The 20,907-nt window shown below is 38.5% G+C and overlaps 1 protein-coding gene across 6 annotated transcripts in view; it reads right to left on the reverse strand.

The window, feature by feature from the left end:
* The window catches only part of STARD6 (StAR related lipid transfer domain containing 6), a 25,082-nt gene continuing 4,175 nt past the window's right edge, over nt 1-20,907 (reverse strand). For all 6 annotated transcript variants that reach the window (XM_045459103.1, XM_045459106.1, XM_045459102.1 and 3 more), the window contains 4 exons: nt 11,208-11,334; nt 8,105-8,222; nt 4,871-4,964; nt 1-510 (listed from right to left, as the gene is read on the reverse strand). In XM_045459103.1, the coding sequence (XP_045315059.1) occupies nt 309-510; nt 4,871-4,964; nt 8,105-8,222; nt 11,208-11,334 (541 nt within the window). In that variant the 3' untranslated portion in view covers nt 1-308. The remainder of the gene's footprint in view (nt 511-4,870; nt 4,965-8,104; nt 8,223-11,207; nt 11,335-20,907) is intronic.

Genomic DNA, 20,907 nt, shown 5'->3' on the forward strand with positions numbered 1-20,907 from the left:
TATATTTTAATTTTTAATTAATGCTGACCTCTGACTGTGTATGCTTTCTTACTGATTCTTTTGCAGGGCGTTTTCCAGGGGGAACAAAAGATAAAAGTACATTAAAGGACACTTGTTATTCACATCATTCTTATATGAGATTAAAAACTATATTGAATGCTGTTCTCTTGTATGACTGTGAGTTCTTATTTTCACAAGGTGCCTTCAGTAATTTGTACAAGAATACCGTCTAGCAAAGTTTAACAGTATTTATGCACATTGACTTGGAGGTGAGTGGCAATGACTGCCACGCATGCTCTTCTGTGGCCTCATTTCTTTTTTAGGAAAGATGAGTGGCCGTTAGGATGAGATCCGTGTCCTGATGGAATTCTGTGTGCTTTTATTCCATCTTTTGCATTGAGGATGAAGCTTATTAAGTTGGAAGGCATGGTTGCTTCAATTATTGATGGGGACAATTTTCCTTTCATTTCTGTCTGGACAAACATCACTAGTTTGGAATGTGCTGGGTTCCTATAAACAAAGGAAGCAGTAAAAATATAAAGATTTTTGGATTTATCTACTGAATTTATAATTTCATAGAAAGCAGGATCCTTGTCTTATTCACCATCGATTCCCTTCGTGGTGCTTATGATAGGACAAACAGTTACTGAAGGCGGGGAGGAAGGAAGGGCACAAAAAGGGGCAGAGTGATTTGCACTCATAAACATTTTACATAAAAATATTAAGTAGACTATATGTTACAGTCTTCAGTCAGCTTTTCCTTTTTGTCATTTTGTTAACTTTTTTAAATTACGAAATTAATATGTGCTTACAAAAATCTAAACAAAACAGAATTTTCATAATTATTCTCCTTATTCTGTTTCCCAGAGATATTTACTATACTTTTGATTGGATCTTTTCAGACTATTGCCTATGTATATATAAAGATAGCTTACATATATGCATATACGTTTGCCTACCCCACATATACACACATACACATTTTTGTTTTTACAAAAATGAGATGTATTTTTCTGCAACTAGTTTTATTTTCCTCTTACTAGGACATCATGCACTTCTTTCTGTGTTGAGACATACCAATCAGCCTAGATATTTTTCATGACTGCATACAGTATTTCATTCTCTATGTAACCAGACCTTTCTGGACTATCATTTGGGTTGTTTCTCACTTTTTGCTGCTATACAAATAAAGCGGCAATAAAACATCTTTGTAATGGATCCATTTGGATTTCTACAAACACATAGAGTTTCTAGGTCAAAGGTTTTGTGCATTTAACATTTGGAAATATTCTTTCCAAGTGACATTAGGAAGACTGTAGTACTTCGTATTCTAACCCAGTGATCTTCAAACTGGAGTATGTGAAGACTTTCCAAAGGGTGTGACAGGATAATAACATTTAAGGGAATAACTTTTCAGGTCTCTAACCTTCACATGTACCTTTTCCCTAAACTCATCTGAGACCATCTTTGATGGAGATGTAGGCTTCTCCTTTCCCACCAGCATGTTCATATGATCCTCTGTTGCTTTACAGAACACAAGTATACCCGTCACCCTCCCTGAATAGTACTGAGTGATACTACAGTGCTTTGCTCTGGTATGTAAAAATCTCTGAGAGGGAAGCCTGGGTGGCTCAGTTAGCTAAGCATCTGACTCTTGATCTCAGCTCAGGTCTTGATCTCAGGGTCATGAGTTCATGGCCCATGTTGGGTTCCACACTGGGTTTGGAGTCTACTCAAAAAACAAACAAACAAACAAACAAACAAACAAAAAACACAACTCTGAGATCCCAAAGGAAAAATCTGATTAATTGGAAGTGAGTTGGGTAATAAATCATGTTGTCAATTCTTTCCTTTCAATAAAATTTATGGATCTAAATTATTTGTCATTAAAAATAGTTTTTGATTAAAAAATGTTTTTGGGGGCGCCTGGGTGGCGCAGTCGGTTAAGCGTCCGACTTCAGCCAGGTCACGATCTTGCGGTCCGGGAGTTCGAGCCCCGCATCAGGCTCTGGGCTGATGGCTCAGAGCCTGGAGCCTATTTCCGATTCTGTGTCTCCCTCTCTCTCTGCCCCTTCCCCGTTCATGCTCTGTCTCTCTCTGTCCCCAAAAAAAATAAACGTTGAAAAAAAATTAAAAAAAAAAATGTTTTTGATTATAGGTCTCTATGTAATTTATGGTACATAACACAAGAGAATTTCAAAGGCATTTAATGACAGTCCTAGAATTATACTCTTTTCATTTTAACCCACTCATTCAAAAAAAAATTCTCAGCACTTACAAAGTTGGAGCAGACAATAGTAAGTGCTATCTCATTTTATTAGTATCACCAATACACAGATAAAAGAGTGTAACAGTTAGAAGCATGGACTCTGGAGCCAGTCTGGATTGGTTTAAAGCTGAGCTTTGCTATTACCTATGTTTAGCCATGAGAGAATTACTTAATCTCTCCCGGCTTCCATTTTCTTTTCCACAAAATGGAGATAGTAATACTACCTACTTCATAAGGTTATTGGGAAGACCAAATGAGCCAATATATGTAGACTGTTTATAGACTGCCTGGCACAGAGCAAATGCTACCTAAGTTTTGCTAATAATCAAGGCATGTTATCAGTAACAGTTGGCTTTTATATTTAATAGCTATGTAACATTTGGTAATATATTTTTATTTTGCTCTTTTAATAACAATTTAATACAACATATATTTTGTAACATTCATTTATTTTTATTTTTTAATGTTTATTTTTTTGGGGGGGAGGGGCAGAGAGAGACAGAGACACAGAATCCAAAGCAGGCTCCAGGCTCTGAGCTGTCAGTACAGAACCCGATGTGGGGCTCGAACTCACGAACCATGAAATCATGACCTGAGCTTAAATTGCATGCTTAACTGACTGAGCCACTCAGGTGCCCCAACATATATTCTATTAGGATCAAATTATATGAGGGAAAAAAATAAGAATGTGGGAATCAAGGAGAAAAAGAATGATGTAAATTTCTGAGTGTTGAAGTTTGTATGTATTTTGAAATTGAGTTATGGTAGGTTTCAACTTATTATGGTATTTAGAGTCTATTGGATATGCTTACAAGAGTGATATAACACTTTTTTAAAAAGTATCAATACTTAAAGTGCCATAAATTGCATCCTCTAAATTTAATCCTATGCAGAATTTCAATATCAACTTACAAATACGCAAGGTGGAGTACAGTTTTACAAAATTCTTTTGGGGGGTATAAAGACCACTGCTCCCACAAACTGTGTGAGTGTCCCTTTCCCATACTCTTCTCTATGCAGTTTAGACTATTTTCACAAAAGTGTCTCTGGTGGCAGGATTGAGAATATTCACGAGCCGTGGGTAAGGTCTTAAATCTCTTTGAGTATCCAGTATTTACTAGAAAAGTGCCTTTACTACTGATAATCTTTTTTAAGTTTATTTATTTTGAGAGAGAGAGAGAGAACGAAATAACGAGAGAGGGAGAGGGAGAATCCCAAGCAGGCTCCACGCTGTCAGCACAGAGCCCAATGTGGGGCTTGATCTCACCAACCGTGAGATCATGACCTGAGCCGAAATCAAAGAGTCAGACATTTAACCAACTGAGCCACCCAGGTGCCCCCTGATAATAAGTTTTGTAAGTTTACTACATGACTAGTTTACAAATGTTGGTTGTCCAAAATGTTGTGCTGCGTGGCACAGAAGAATCATTTTTTATTCGTACCTTTCTCTGAGACTATGAATGAAACCATCTTTTCTCTAACGGGATGCTAGGCAGGGCTCTTGCCCGAAATGGGACGTCTAGATCACCCTTTGTTCCATGTTTTTGACAGTGGAAAGTTAACAAGATGCAAGACGGGGCCTCAGGCTGTGATGCACACCTTAGAGTGTGTAGCTTCCTGACTAGAGTCCCCGCCAGTGGCTGATTTACCCAGTTGATTCGGAGCATTACCCCTTCCCTTGTGTTGCTTTCTCCTGCTGTGGAGAATGCAGTCTTGACCATAGATTCAAAAGTGACAGGTGGGTAGAAAGACCATGTATCACCATCATATCATCTGCACCAATGATCCTGTCCATTAATGTACATAATTGTGAAATTCTTTTGGTTCTCTAATTCAGTAGAGAACACGTTAAGGAATACAGCCTAAAATGTAATTTTATTTTGACTTTCTTCACATAAGTTTTTTTTTTCCCCTCCTATTGAGAGGTTTATATCTGGCCAATAAAAAAATTTACAAGTTTTTATGTGCTGATATATTTTACTTATATAAAATAATTTAGCAAAAATCAAAACTTAACGAATTTGTGAAATGAACTACCTTGAATTAATGTACACACATTTACAAAATATGTGTATTTTATGTCACCATTTACCCCTAGGCTGGTCACCTGTGGGCAGTGACTCATCTCTGATTTCTCCAGCTCTTTCCAAATTTACCTACTGTGCATCTCATTCTGCAGGTATCTGTAGGTGGTCCACTGGAAAGAATTCATTTAGGACGAAGCATTCATTGCTGATAATAGTGAATATATTATAATTCTTGGGAAGTGTAATTTACAAAAATTGCTTAATAATTCACAGAAGTGACTCTAATGGGGAAATCTGAAGCATCAGGTGAAAGTTAACTGGGGGTGAAGGGATGGGGGGCAGGCAATGCATGTGTATGTGTGACTCATCCCAGAGACCTCACATCATACTTTGTAGGGAATTATCCATTCTCATGATGAAAACACTTATAAAAATTGTCATTTAAATTACACTTAGGGGCAATTTTTCCCCCCTAACAGAATATGCTGGCATATACTTGTACCAATGAGTTAGGAATTTAGTTAAGAATTGAACTAAAAGCCATTAAAATAAAATAAATGCAAGTAACACTTACTCTTTCAGAGGAGAACATATATAGCCACAAGCATGGTTATAACCACGTATGTAATTTGACGATGGTGGGTATGCTGGAAAATCCACACTGTTAGCTAAGTGATTTAAAAAAAAAAAAAAGAAAGAAAATGAACACTATTCCACAAAGATGAAAAATTCTATTTGAAGTAGTGTATTAAAAAAAATGTGTGATATAGCATTTAATTTAATTTAGTTACTGTCAGCATTGATATTAGTTTTATACCTGTGTATGTATGTTTGTACATATGTATGTGCACACAGGTCAAAACTGAGAAAATGCCTGTATGAGCACTATTGTCCTCTCAAATGATCTCATTCTAGTATCTTTAAAGATGTTGTTACCTTTTACATACAAGAAAATGTGTTAAAAGTATCATTTAATTAGCTCCTGAGATTTGAAGCAAAAAAAATCACAAAGGAAAAGACTATTCTATGAAGATATCAGGTTTATAAATTTTACTAACCATTTTTTATTATTATTTTTTTAGGGTTAGATCCTTTTTTTACATATTAAAAAATTTTTTTTATGTTTAATTTTTTTTAATTTTTTTTTTCAACATTTATTTATTTTTGAGACAGAGAAAGATAGAGCATGAACGGGGGAGGGGCAGAGAGAGACGGAGACACAGAATCGGAAACAGGCTCCAGGCTCTGAGCCATCAGCCCAGAGCCTGACGCGGGGCTCGAACTCACTGACTGCGAGATCGTGACCTGGCTGAAGTCGGACACTTAACTGACTGCGCCACCCAGGCGCCCCATTTTTATGTTTAATTTTGAGACTGAGAGAAACAGCATGAATGGAAGAGGGGCAGAGAGAGAGGGAGACACCGAATCGGAAGCAGGCTCCAGGCTCTGAGCTGTCAGCACGGAGCCCAACATGGGGCTCAAACTCACAGACCGTGAGATCATGACCTGAGCTGAGGTCAGACGCTTAACTGACTGAGCCACCCAGGCGCCCCTATATATTTTTAAAGTTTTTATTTGAATTCTAGTTAGATAACATACAGTGGAATATTAGTTTCAGGTGTACAATATAGTGATTCAATACTTACATATAAATTGTTAATCATTTTTTAAATAAAATATTTGATGTAGTTATTTGGTCTGTCAGGAAAGACGGTTTAAATGCTCTTTTCTGCCAATTCCCTGTAGCTAATTCAGAGGATAATTAAAAATCAGTAGAATTTGTTTTAAGAACTGTGTGGCATAGCCATACTGTATGTGAATGTAGAAGGGAGGTGATTTGATTCTAAGTTTATGATAATTATATATACCCTTTCTGAAAATATTTTTACATTGTATTTATTTATTTATGTGTGTGTGTGTGTGTGTGTGTGTGAGAGAGAGAGAGAGAGAGAGAGAGAGAGAGAGCACTTGTGTGCTCATGCACGCGGTGGAGGGGCAGAAGGAGAGACTCCCAAGCAGGCTCCTCTGCTGACAGCGTGGGGCTCAACCTCCCAACCATGAGATCCTCCTCTGAGCCGAAATCAAGAGTCAGAGGCTTAACCAACTGAGCTACCCAGGTGCCCTAAAAGTATTTTTAAAAATATATATATTTTTTTCTTGGCAACTGAATCCTTCTCTTGTCAGAGATGGTGACTTCTCTTTTAGGATTTTAACACAGGCAATCAATTCTGTGGTAAATGCAATGTAAATCACTTAATGGACAAATGAGGCTGAATGCATTTTCCCTGTTCACGGCGAGTTCATCATCTCAACAGATCCTATTGTGCTGGCATAACGGTACTGCTGGAAGTGATATTAACATAGTGTTTCTCTGTTTAAAATACGGAGATTATCCTGGTCTTTCTTTAAAACTTTTTTGGTTGTATTTCACAAACAAGTATGGATCTTTTATGAGGCATATAGTTAACCCAGAGTTTGGAAAGTCAGAAGACTTGAGTTTTAGTTCTGGTTCAGCTCCTTCTTAGCTAATGTAGCTTAATTTCTGTGAACTTTAGTTTCCTCATTGGTGAAATGATGCACACAAAATATTTAGCTCAAAGCAAGCTGCGTAGTAAGTTAAATAACAACAAAAGGAACGTTAAGAAGAAAACTCAGTATTCATCAAAAATTCATTTTAAGAAAATTGCTTAAAGCAAATTTAGTATTGATCACTGAATGATGGATTACTACTACTATTTGTTGATGTTAACTTCTTCCATAATTCTTTTTTACCTTCCCTCTGACCACTAAAAATGAGATTGAAATGGTCTCTTTCAAATACAGAAAATAACAGATCTATAATTCAGACATATAGTATTTTGTGCTGTAGATGGTGAATAAACTTTTATGCACTCTCATTTTAAAAGGAGACAACTCAATGTCGACTATATGAAACTACAAGGGACAGCCACATACAAGTGACGAATATCAGGCCTTATTGCTATGCTGCAACAGAGCTGTGTTTGAGCGGGCAGAACTATGTAGTAGTCTAGTATCTGAAATTTAGAGTACTACAGACATAGAATAACTGAAACTTTGTTGGAATATAATAATTACAACACTTAATTGTCCCTACTCCCAAGTAGTTTACAATAGAGAAGATTATTCAGATAGGAAGGTGAGATTAAATTGAATTCTGGAGAAAAACAGGGCTTTAGGCTACTGTCCTACCAAAATCCCTTCACCAGGAGTTACTGTATTTATCTGAGTCCAAGTATGAACTGGTATGTGTTAAGTGAATAAAGCAAGTTAGGAAAAGACTACACATTTGCATTTTACAGTGACACATTTTTGGGAAGGCTAAGGATATATCAAAACTTCCAATTTCTAAAAGAAATATAAGCACATTTATGTAAAGACTCATCTAATGAAAATTTCTTCAGGAATTTTATCAGTTATTGGATATGCCCAATCTACATAATTCATATATAACATAGCATATCCAAAGATTAACTTTGTGTCTTAGTAGTTTTAAAATGTATGCTGTGAAGTTTCAGCCTACAAGTTATCTGTCTATACTCAGTGCTGCATGGTATAAATTGCAAAAAGGCCAAGAGATGCCATAATTATTGACTGATATAAATGGCACCTCCAGAGTTGGGTAAAACTCAGGCTTGTCTATATTATACATACATTTATTGGTCTCACCAAATAAAGAGAATAACAAATTAATTGAAAGCAGTTTCTCCCAAACTGTGAGTTAAAGGAAAACAAAATTTATTAATGACTCATAGTAATTCCAAAATATGGGCAAAATGCTTCAACTTACAACTGATAATATCCATATTCCCTTCGCAGTGCTTGAAGTATACTAAGTCGATAAAGTCTCGGGGAGAAATTGAGCCCATGGCAAAACTTTGTGTAATGGTATGACATATGAATGTGTCCTGGAACAAATCAAACCGTAAAGATTGCAACAGTTACTTCATATCTATCCTTTGTATCTCTCCCCAGAGAATTTCACTGCATAACATTAGCTACTATTTGGAAAAAGAAGGGGGCTTTGAAGTTAGAAGAACATCATCAAATCTGCTCGCATTTTCAGTGTTAGAGGAACATTAGATCTATAACCATACGCACAGGGCAACCAAAGCAAAAATAAACAAGTGGGACCACATCAAACAAAAAAGCTCTGCACAACAATGGAAACCATAAATAAAATGAAAAGGCAATGTACAGAAATGGGAGAAAGTAACCTGGAAATCAAATATCTGGTGAGGAATTAATGTAAGCTCAGAAAATTCAGAAAGGAATTTCGTTATTACCTACTCTTTAAATTTTTAGACGAAGGAACCGAAGCCTAACAGATTAAATCACATGCAAAACTAGAGATAAGTACAGAACTAGAACCCATGTTCCTTATTCCCAGTGTATTTCTACCAGTCCACACTGGTTAGGTAATATATTCTGACAAATATATTGGTTTAGCACCCTGTGGTATAAGGCCTTAAAATTAAGGACCAGTATTATGTGCCGCCTTGATGTCTGCTGAAGTTGGGAGAGTCTTAAATGGCCTAACTGCAAGGTATTCTCCCCATTCTGTTCCTACAGGTAAGGCCCCTTTGCCAGGCGATGCCCCTTATCACAGGATCAGCCACAGTTCCTATTTGTCCCTGAGTGGTGGGTTTCAGTTCCCTGCTGGACAGCAGAATTGATCCAACCAATCACAGCCTCCTGTAGGAGTCAGGGGTCACCTCAACCTCTTGACACCACAACGCTGGTGTTGCACAACCTCTGGTTATTTACTCTGCTCCTGGGTGCAACTCCCATGTCACCCTCCATGGCAGTGTGTCCTTGGGAGTTTAGCTAAGCTACTCCATGGTATTGCTGCTTCAGTAAACTTTTTGTTTGGCCACTGCGCCTGTGGGGGCCTTAAACTGACACTAGCCACCCCCCCCCACCCCCCGCAAGCGCATGCCTTGGTCACCACAGTCACAAGGAAATGTCAGTTCCTGATGTAACTTCCCCAACACCCCTTCCGATCAATGGTCTCCCCTGCCTCCCACAACCTTCCCCTCGTGAGGTCCTTGGACACCTCTGGGACCTGTGTTTTACAAAGTGACCTGCTCTTTTTGGTTTGAATTGGCCAATCTGGCCTTAGCCCAGGAATCCCAAAGCACTCTACTCACAGACACTCAGGTGCCTCAGGGCCTGCCTCTCTCTGCCTGCGGCCTGCCTTGACCTCCCCATGTGGCTCCTGGAGGCGTTCCGTGTACCTTTTCCAGGACTTGTGAGTAAGAAACTTCTCTATTTCAATTTCTCTTGTGGTCTTTTGTTGAACTGTGGCTCACCATCTGGCACCCTGTGCTCCACTTAACAAATGCCAATTTGACAAAGTTGTAACAGTCCTCCTCTCCTGGACTGTGACTAACGATTGATAAACTGGTGTTGATCTCATTTGTCTAGTGTCAGATGTCATGTCTTTGATCACCCTCATAAACCCTAGAGTAGGAATCCCTCTCTCACCAACGCAGGTGAATGAGTCAATTAAAACATCCCTGGAGATGCATACTATAAACATTCATAGGAAGGTAAAAGAATTCTTGGTGCAGTGTAATGGTATTCAGAGATTCTGTAATATACTGGAAAGGACATAGAATTGGAATCAGGAGATCAAGTGTTAAGTCATGGTTCTGCCTGGTATGCGAACTTGGGCAAGTCACATAATTTCTCTGGATCAGTTAAGTTTTTTTTGATGCCAAATCTAGTTATTACAGTTGATTTGCAGCAACAGCAGGAACATATGAAGTATAAAAGGAACTGTGCGATTAGGGCCACACAGTCATGAAAGAGACAGTCCAAATGTGTGAATCTTCATTTGTGGTGGACTACGCTTCTCAAACTGTATGTTTAAATCCCAAGAGAGTAATAGATAGGTGTTTTTTGTGGACAGGAACTTCAGGTGCTCTCTATAAAATGAAACATTTACTTTCCTGGGCTTTTCTACAACCTCCCCCAACTCCCAGGCTTTAAAATCAATTTAATAAAAGGAGGTAAAGTTAACCTAAGTTCTGAGAAGATGATAAGGTGATGGCAGATAAGTAGGATATTTGTTTTGATGTGTGGAATATGGTTTGGAGACTCAAAGAACCAAAGACCCAGTGACCTGAAGTTTTACACGTGTAATTGTTTATGAAAATCATGAAAGTTCACTTTATGACTCGATTTTTAAAAACAGCTTATTGGGGTGTAATGTACATACCATAAAGTATAGCTGTCTTAATAGATAAGAGGTCTATAGTGTGCTGCTTCTCTTGTCTCTTACATTTGGTCTTTCCTCCCACCTCTGTGACTTAAACTTTCTACTCTAATTACCTGTACTTTTTTCTCTTTGTTTTTATTCCCCCTGTTCATCTGTTTGAGACAATGTATGTGAAAGTTCCTAAAACCACAACTATATAAGTAGATATATAGGTTTATATAACCACAATATATAGATATTATTCCATACTATAACCTTACTCTTAAAAAAACAGTTACAGTATGTGTCGGCACTGTTCCTGCTGTCTAATGTATTATGATTAAGATAAATCTACTGACTTCCCATCAAGAAGGCATGCTTCATCTTTTTTTCTACCTAATGGAGGAGGTGAATACATAAAGTTCAATCCCCTCAAGACCAAAGGCACATGTCTGCGAGAAAGCTGGATAGATTCAGAAAGTGCTAAGCCTTTACAAGAGAATAAAGCTAACTAGAATTAAACGTTTGACTAATAAAGAAGGAAGTTTTAAGGCTTTTATAAAGATTTCAATTCAATTGAGTCTATAAAATATGAAGTGTCTATAATCATACAGGTTTAATATATTCAAATCACTAATAAAACTAAAAATATATTGATACAGTAGAAGTCTGATATCAAACAGCAAATTACCGAATCAACCTTGTGTACCATATTGTACACTTTCAATGATTTATCCCATGTAACTCTGTTTTCAGGTTTGTAGAGGAACTCAGATAGCTTAGTTGTTGATTCTGGAATTATTCCTTCAACACGATATCTATAGTTAACAAAATAGAGAAAATTCAAAATTTTACTGGTTTAGGCTTAGCTCAAAATATAATGTACCATAGTAGGCTAATTTAGCAAATAGCAGTAAAGAACACTTGTAGGTAATATCAGCAATTCAAAACACTAGTATTCAATTGGAAGTAGCCAGGTTTATTGAAATAAGCATTGCAGTAATTAATATAAATTATTTCAAGATGCATTTTTCTACATATCTTGTTTATAATGTTTTATAGTTGTCTTATTAGAGGGGCTACTTTCTTTTAGGATTTTTCTAAAATATTTCTCATAAATATTTACCTGCCATATTTATCATAAGCCAAATGCAATTGATGAGAAGTTTGTGTGTTTATACGTACAGTATCTTTTAGCCCCAATTCTTTTTTTTTCTTTTTAAAATTTTTTAATGTTTATTTATTTTTGAGATGGAGAGACAGAACACAAGCTGGGAGGGGCAGAGAGATAGAGGGGAGACACAGAGTCTGAAGCAGGCTCTAGGCTCTGAGCTGTCAGCACAAAGCCTGATGAGGGGCTTGAACTCATGAACAGCAAGATCATGACCTGAGCCGAAGTCAGCTGCTTAACAGACTGAGCCCCCCAGGCCCCCAGGCCCAATTCTTAATTTATGGATGTAATGTGGTCTAAAGCAGTGGTCAGCAAATTCTCTGGGAGAGGGCCAGACGGTAAATAATTCAGGCTTTGCAGGCCACATGATCTATGTTGCAACTATTCAACGTAGCTAGGGTAGCAGTAAAGCAGCCATGGACAATATATAATGAATAGGCATGTCTGTGTTACAACTGAACTTTATTTATAGACACTGACTTTTGAATTTCATTTATTTTTTGCATGTCAGGATTTGGGCAAGTAACTAACCTTTGTGTTTATCCATCAGTGAAATTAGATTTGGCTATCCATCAATGAAATTAAGACAATGTGAGAAAAATGGATTAAAAGTCAGTATTTAGGAGAAGGTTGTTGAACTAAAATGAAGTCTGAACAATACTGGCTCTACTCTTCTCCCAGTTAATCATTCTTTCCAACCTGAGGGGATAGGTTTAAGTAAAATCAAAATTTTAAACCTCTAAAAAGTTATAATTTCTGGGGGGAGTGAGATAAAAACCAAACAGTATTGTTACACTAAATAGTCATATTTATGAATGATTCTTCCTCTGAAACTTTGTTTTTATGATTTGGGAAACAAATAAGGAATTCATTAGACTGTTTCTTTGTATGTTAATTTCTCTTTAAAAGCTCAGTTAGTCCTTAATTTTCTCTATAAGATATCCTCAAATTTCCTTACTATGTAATGTTTCCTTCCTTCAGATCTACAAAGTTTTAAAGAGCTTATTATGAAGCTCTGTATAAGACAATGAGAAAACAACCTGAATAATTATCAGGTCCTGTGAAAAAGAAGTCAGATATGATAACAGTTAAAATTTAAGTACAAAATTATTAAGAGATATGTATATACTACCACTGATTGTTTTTTTACATAATGAGTTATCTCTCTCTCTAGTTATATTGTAAACTTGGAGTATCAAGAGTTTTTAACCTTTTGATATTTCTAACTAACATATACATATCTTCCTTGACTTTTGATGGGGTTACGCTAAGATAAATAAGATTTGGTGGGATTTACAATAAGCTCTCTCCATTGTGAGTTGAGAATATCTTAAACCGAAAATGCACAATAATACACCTAATCTACATCACAGCTTAGGCCTCGCCTGCTGTAATTGTGCTCAGAACACTACTTTAGCCTACAGTTGGGCAAGATCACCTAACACAAAGCTTATTTCATTAAAAAGAGTTGACTATCTCATGTAATTTAGGGAAGGATATCTAATATACCTATAAGTTTATCAACATTTAAGGATTTGTGACTTTTCATATCTACTGTTTAGAATAGGGATTGGCAAGCTATAGCCTATAGGTCAAGTCTAGTGTACTTCCTGCTTTTGTAGTTAGTTTTGTTGAAACACAGCCATACTTACTCACCATGGGTTGTCTATGTCTACTTATGTATAATGCTTTCATGCTATAATGGCGTAAAAATGTATTGTCTATTTATGTGTTGTTCTTCTATACTATAATGGCAGAGCTAAGTAGGTGCAACAGAGACCATAGTTGCTGCAAAGCATAAAGTATTTACTTATTCTCTGTACCTCCACTGAAAAAGTATGCCAACCCCTGGTTTAGACTATCTACTCAATGGTTAATATGTTTATTTCCCAGTCATTTGTAAAGGTGAGAAAAGTATAAGCTACAGGTATTATATGACTACAAGGCAGAAATTATTTATTTCGCTTTTTGGAAGATTATAAAACACAGTTAAAGCTCTGTATTGGGCAAAGGGTAGGCTACTAGTTAAAAATGACCTTATCTTAATTCACTAATTAGAGTTAGTGGCTTTAAAAAAATATGTAAATATCAAGCCTCTTTGAAAACAAAACATTAATGCGTCTTGGGTATCAGCATCTACTGTGTTCATGGCTCTTTCAGAGATAACAATTTTGTCATATTTGGATCTAAACTATATATTTTTTTTTTTTTTAATTTTTTTTTTCAACGTTTATTTATTTTTTTGGGACAGAGAGAGACAGAGCATGAACGGGGGAGGGGCAGAGAAAGAGGGAGACACAGAATCAGAAACAGGCTCCAGGCTCTGAGCCATCAGCCCAGAGCCCGACGCGGGGCTCGAACTCACGGACCGCAAGATCGTGACCTGGCTGAAGTCGGACGCTTAACCGACTGCGCCACCCAGGCGCCCCTAAACTATATTTTTATATCTATTGATCATTAAGATGAACAGTTCATTAGATATTTTACTATGATCTACACTAAAGCTTTGTGCTCATTATACAGGAAGTGACCTCAGGTTAAATTAAAAATATTTTAACTGTGGTGCCTGGGTGGCTCAGTAGGTTGAGTGTCCCACTCTTGATTTTGGCTTGGATCATGATCCCAGGGTTTTGGTATCTAGTTCCTCCTGCACTGGGCTCCACACTGAGCTTGGAGACTGCTTGGGATTCTCTCTCTGTCCTCCTGCCTCCCTCCCTTGCTCATGCTCTCTCTCTAAAAATTAAAGAAATATATATTTTAACTATTTTCTCTTGTCTTTTACAGTTTCTAACCAGCTTTAGCTGCTATATGGAATAACTGACCAGTGTATGTGAAGTTACACTTTATTTACAGACCATATATTTCATGAAGATTTCAGGCAGCAATGAAAACCTTTTGGTATGTGTGGATTTATATCAACATACTAATTTTAATGTCTCTAAATACTTTATGGCCTTTTATGATTTTTGTGAATGAGCACTGCCAGAAGAGTAACTAGGAGGTTGAGGAGGAGAAAAATAATATAAAGTGTTTATTTTGGCATACTAGAAACTGTAAACTTGGGGAAGCATCTGTAAGATGATAAGACACTCACGGGCTTTTAGTGATCATATTTTTCACATATCCTGTGTGATATTACAGTTGGGGGTGGGACTTCCAGAGTAGCTGTGTGAGAATTTTAGTAAAGCCTCCTCCACAGTGACAACAACTGTTTCACAATAAAAAACTGATGAAAATTACCTTAAAAAACAGCTATTGAAATTCTCTAGAAAATGACCAAAGGGCTTTCAGGAAATGGAGAAACATTTATTCAAGAATATCTACTAAATCTAGATAGGAAAAGTAAGAGTCTGTAGCATTTGAGCCACGATCTGCTTCTAGCCAACCCCTTTTCACACCTGGAAGACAAGGAGGGGCTCCCTCTCCCCACTAGCTCCCAGTCTAGGGCTATGGTTTTATCCTAGAGGGGTGGGTCACTGACATCACTCAGCTCATGCTGTTAAACTCTATTCCCAGCAGGCACTGCTGAGGAGACTGAGGCTTCCTTACCCCACCCAGAATTTACTGATAGGAAGAGGGCTCTGTCCAGGGCACAACAGGCGTAAATACTGAGGCCTATTTCCCCTTCCTGCTACATTAAGAGGGCAAACTGAAGTCATAGCAGCATCTCTCCCCAATGTCACCCTCACATCCCCCTTCTGCTCATGGATGGAGGCGTCACTCAGCTCCAATAGTAGTGCATAGGCTCTGCTCAGGGGCAAAAGCAAGACAAAATGAGCTGGCAGAATCTCAGCTATGCCTGAGAAGATGGATTTCATTTGGAACAAAATGTGGAGAGAATTTTGAAAAAAAAAATACAGATCTTGTTAGTGAACAATTAGAGGAATTACATGGAACTAGTGCAAAAGCACAAAAGACCAGCCAGAAGTAGGGAGAGATAACAGCTAGATGAACAACATAAGATCACACTTGTCCCTGGCAGGGGGGTTGTGGTGTGGAAGGCTGTGTACATGAAGTAGATTGTCCCTGCTGAGAGCAAGTGGAGTGGATGTATTACGTTGCCCCTACTCAGATATAAGAATGGATGTACGAGGATACCCTTACTCAGAACAGTCAGAGTAGGTACATAGGCTGCCCGTATTCAGAGCAATCAGAGTGTATGTACTAGGCAGCTCCCACCTAGAAAAGAGGGGATGTATTAGGCTGCCCAAACTCAGAGAAATCAGAATGCATGTACTAGGCTCTCCTACCGGAACTAACCAGATTGGATGTCTTAGGCTGCCCAGACTCAGAGCAATCGAGTTTATGTACAAGGCTGCCCCTTCTCCAGAGCAGTAAGAAGAGACAGGCCTTCCCCTATTCAGAGCAATCAGGAGGATATACTGGGCTGTCTCTAGTCAAAGCAATCAGTCAAAGAAGTCAAAGCCTCTAATCAAAACAAAGGGTGTTATACTAGGTTGCCCCTACTCTGAGCAATCAGATTAGATACACTAGGTCGCAGCAATGCAGAACAAGCAGAGTGTATATACTAGGATGGCTCTACTCAAGCATTTTGATTGGGTGTACCAGGCTGCCACTACTATGGGGTAATCAGAGTGGATGTAAAAGACTGCCCACTCAGAATAATTATACTGGATGTACCAGGCTGCTCCTATTCAGAAACAATCAGAATGGATGTCCTAGGCTGCCCCTCACGGGAGCATTCAATGCAAGGTATGGGTTGGTGACTTACAAGCATTTTCCAAGCTGCATACAGATTAATCAACAAAGAATTGAAGCCTTACTGCCTTTAGAGACTTAAGTGTAACCTCTGACACATAATGTATCCTGACTACTTTAAAATAAAATCATACTCTTTGCTGCTGTTCTGGAAGAATGTCTGTATGCCCACGAGTGCTCCCTCTGAGGAGTGACTGGTTACACAACTTCCAAGTTACTTGTCCCTGGCTAAGTGCAGGAAAAAATCATAAAACTGCCGAATTGTGAAAACAGCCTGTAAACCACACACAGATCCAACTGTAAAGGGTAAAAATCTTGCTAGTTTGGGGGTCTTAAGCACAACTCGTGATCAATAAATGGCTTATGTTGATCCCTCCTATAGGCTAAAGGATAAAAACAAGGGAAAAAATCAGAGCAGGGATTATCAGAGGCTGCAGAATAGACTTCCAGAATTAGTCTACACAAACCACCCAACTAATAAACAAATATAACAACAAGCCCTGGGTGGGTGGGTGGAATCTGTATCCAGAGTTGCCACAGTACATGACTTAAATATTCAGTTTTCAATAAAAAACTATGAGGCATTCATGCAAAGAAACATGAGTGTGATGTATGCAAGGAAAAACCGCAGGCTAGAAAATACTTGTAGGATCTAAGAGGAGTAAATTAAACATTGAAGAAAATTATTAGCCTACTGCCTGACATATAGTAAAAGATTAATAAATGTTAGCTGCTGCTAACATTTTGGGGAATGTGTAGTGTTGAATTGTGTGCTGGTAATCTGTATTACATCCCTTGAGGGTGGAAAGAAAGAAATTCCCACCAAAGAATTGGCACTCTTCTCTTGCATATACCCAAGTGCTCCAAGCTAACCACAAAAGGAACTTTTTGGGTATGAAATTATGAAATCAAGGTGAAGTGCTAAGAAGATATCTTTGGTTTATATTTTTGTACTGCAGTTACAAGGGAAATTTAAATACTTTCTATTTGGCAACCAATATAATAGAACTAAAGTCCATAAGTTCAGTCAATACACATTTGCCGAGTGTCTATGTGATAGACACTCTTCAGGTGCTAGGGATACTGTGACAAACAAAAGTGATTTCTTTATAAACTCGTCCCTATTCAGGTTCCTATTTCCATCAAGTTTACAGTATTTTTTTGTTTGTTTACTGTTTGTTTATTTTGAGAGAAAGAGAGTGCATGAGAGAGCATGTGAGCAGGGGAGGGGCAGAGAAAGAGGGAGAGAGAGAATCCCAAGCAGGCTCCATGTTGACAGTGCAGATCCTGACATGGGGTTCAATCCCATGAACTGTGAGATCATGACCTGAGCCAAAACCAAGAGCCGGACACTTAACCGATTGAGCCACGCAGGTGTCCCAAGTTTATATTCTAATAAGACATATACTAAATGAGAGAACAAAGGAAGAAGATAAATTTCACATAGTGATAGATGCAAATGAAGAAGGTGGCAGAGTGGTGTAGTAAACAGCAAGTGGGTGTGGCCAGGAAGGTCACTCTAAAGAGCAATGAGGCTGAGATCTTGAGGACAAAAATGACATTAGCCTTGGAAAGATTTGGGGGAAGAACATGCCAGACAAGTGAAGAGCAACTACAAAGGCTCTGAGGCGGGTTTAAGTTCATTGCATTCATGCAACGGTAGTTGGAGAGCGAGGGTGAAATGGTAGGAGAGGTCAGAGAGGTAGGCTAGGGTTAGATAGTGCCTTGCAGAGCTTGATAAAGGGTTTGGATTTTATTTTAGATGCAAAGGGAAGGCTTTAGAAGATTTTAGGTAGGGGAGTGACATAATCTGAATTATTTCAAGCATCTACTTTGACCATTGTGTGAAGAACAGGATACAGTTGAGTAAGAATAGATCCATGGAGTCCATTAGGAGTTACTGAGCTAATCCAGATAGAGATGGTAATGGCCTACACTGGGATGACAGCAATAAATCACTTCTCTGTACATATCTAGTCAATTAGAGCTTCTATTAGAATCCAAATCTGAGGGGCGCCTGGGTGGCGCAGTCGGTTAAGCGTCCGACTTCAGCCAGGTCACGATCTCGCAGTCCGTGAGTTTGAGCCCCGCGTCGGGCTCTGGGCTGATGGCTCAGAGCCTGGAGCCTGTTTCCGATTCTGTGTCTCCCTCTCTCTCTGCCCCTCCCCTGTTCATGCTCTGTCTCTCTCTGTCCCAAAAATAAATAAACGTTGAAAAAAAAAAAATAAAATAAAGGGCATTTTGAGGGATTACATTTCTCCCAGATACTAGTTTGGCAAATAGCATTAGACCATCCTATCTAGCCGAAAGTGTGCAATGTTCACACTCTGTTGCCCATTCTAAATTCATATTCATGTTTCTCACTTTGGTTATTTCCAACTCTGTAACTAAAATGTGGAGCTCTCTTTGATGTACTGGAAAAGTTGTAAGCTTCCCTAGATTTTCCCCTTGATTTGACTCAATTCTCACTTCTCAATCCAGGCCAGGGGAGGTCAATTTTTGACTGAGGCAGACCAACCTGACCAACATGTTCAGACAAGTTTCCTTTGTAGTAACCTAAATATCTGCCACAGCTGACACAGAATAATAGAGGTATTTTGAAAAAAAACACAAAAAACAAAAAACTGGTCCAGTCATACTCTCCTTCTGTACATAAACATGGCAAATTTAGAAGAATCTGTGGGTTGACCTTGAGAAAACAAGTATGCAAAACGGTTGCATTACCTTTTATCAAACTTAATTTATTTTTATTTCTTTCTTTATTTTGAGAGAGAGAGAGAGAGTGAGTGAGGGGGAGAGAGGCAGAGAGAGAGGGAAAGAGAGAATCTTAAGCAGGCTCCGTGCCATCAGCGCAGAGCCCCATGCGGGGCTCGAACTCACAAACTGTGAGATGATGACCTGAGCCGAACTCAAGAGTCAGATGCTTAACTGACTGAGCCATCCAGCTGCCCCCATAACCCTCATTTTAAAGCTGTGTTTGATATTTACTGGACTCTAGCGCAACTATAAAAAAGAATTAAAAGACGGTTTTCCAAAACCCGTGTGTGATAGTCTCTAACATGGCCCCCACTCATCTGCACTTCCTGGTACTCACACACTTGTGGACTCCCCTTCCCCTGAGTCAGGCTGGATCTAGCGATTCACTTCTGATAAACTGAATATTCCAAAAGTGATGAGAGGTCACTTCCAAGATTAGGCTGCAGAAAGGCTTTGGCTCCTGACTTACTTGCTCCTTCTCTTGTTTTCTCCTAGACTCCTCACTGTGAGGAAAGCAAACGTCATGTTGTGAATAGCCCTGGGGAGCAGTCCCTATGTCAAGGAACTGAGGAAGGCTTCCAGCCTAGAGCCAGAAAGGAACTGAGGCCCTCAGTCCAACAAGCCCAGGAAGATCCAAATTCTGCCAACAACCATGGAAGTGAGCTTGGAAGTAGAGCTGCCGCCAGATAAGACCAAAGCCCCAGGTGACAGCTTGATTGCAGCTTTCTAAGAATCCTTGAGGCAGAGGCACCAGGCTGAGCTACACCTGGAATCCTGACCATGGGATAATAGTGTTAAGACACTAAGAAATGGGGTATGATATTTTTGTGCATCAATAACTAGTACACAGTGCGTATAAATTTCACTTAAAATGTGAGTGTAAAAAGTCCCAATTTTTGTTTAGCTTTGCATGAAAGAGTAAAATGCCTCTGATCAAAAATCTCCATAAAGCTTTAAAACAGCCCATTTGGAGCTACTCCTTGAATGGCTCTAGGTGTGGTAGAGTACCTTGCACACAAATATCCAAGAAGTATTGTTGAATGAATAAATAACTTCCAAGGTTTCTTTGATGCATAGGTTGCCGTCTATACTTGTCCAGTATGTAAGACGCCAACAAGCTATAATATTTTTCTAAGAGTTTATTCCTCTAGTGTCACTGGCATTGACCTCACGTACTTCCCTCCTTGGTCTGTTTTTGAAAGTGCCTCTATTAGAATCATTACTTATTTTTTTTTGTATTAAAAAAAAATTTTTTTTAATGTTTACTTATTTTTGACAGAGAGAGAGAGAGACAGAGCATGAGTGGGGGAGGGGTAAAGAGAGAGGGAGACACAGAATCTGAAGCAGGCTCCAGGCTCCGAGCTGTCAGCACAGAGCCTGACGTGGGACTCGAACTCACAGACCGCGAGATCATGACCTGAGCCGAAGTCGGACGCTCAACCGACTGAGCCACCCAGGCGTCCCTAGAATCACTACTTATTTAGACAATGAAAGCAGGGATTATCTTCCTGATAATTATTAAAATGAGTAGGACAAGGCATACCAGTTTTGTCTTATAGTAAAAAAATTGGATTGAGACAAAAGGTAAGCAAATTTTAGTCAGATAAAAAAGAGCAAGAAATACAAAATGAAGAAAAAGTGGACTCCAAAAAAAAAAAAAAAAAGGAACGGAATAAAATTTGATTTCGATAACATATGATGTGTTTGCATTAATGTGATATCATGAACAATGAATGAACAACTC

Source organism: Leopardus geoffroyi, chromosome D3 (assembly GCF_018350155.1).
Source record: "Leopardus geoffroyi isolate Oge1 chromosome D3, O.geoffroyi_Oge1_pat1.0, whole genome shotgun sequence".
NCBI lineage: Eukaryota > Metazoa > Chordata > Mammalia > Carnivora > Felidae > Leopardus > Leopardus geoffroyi.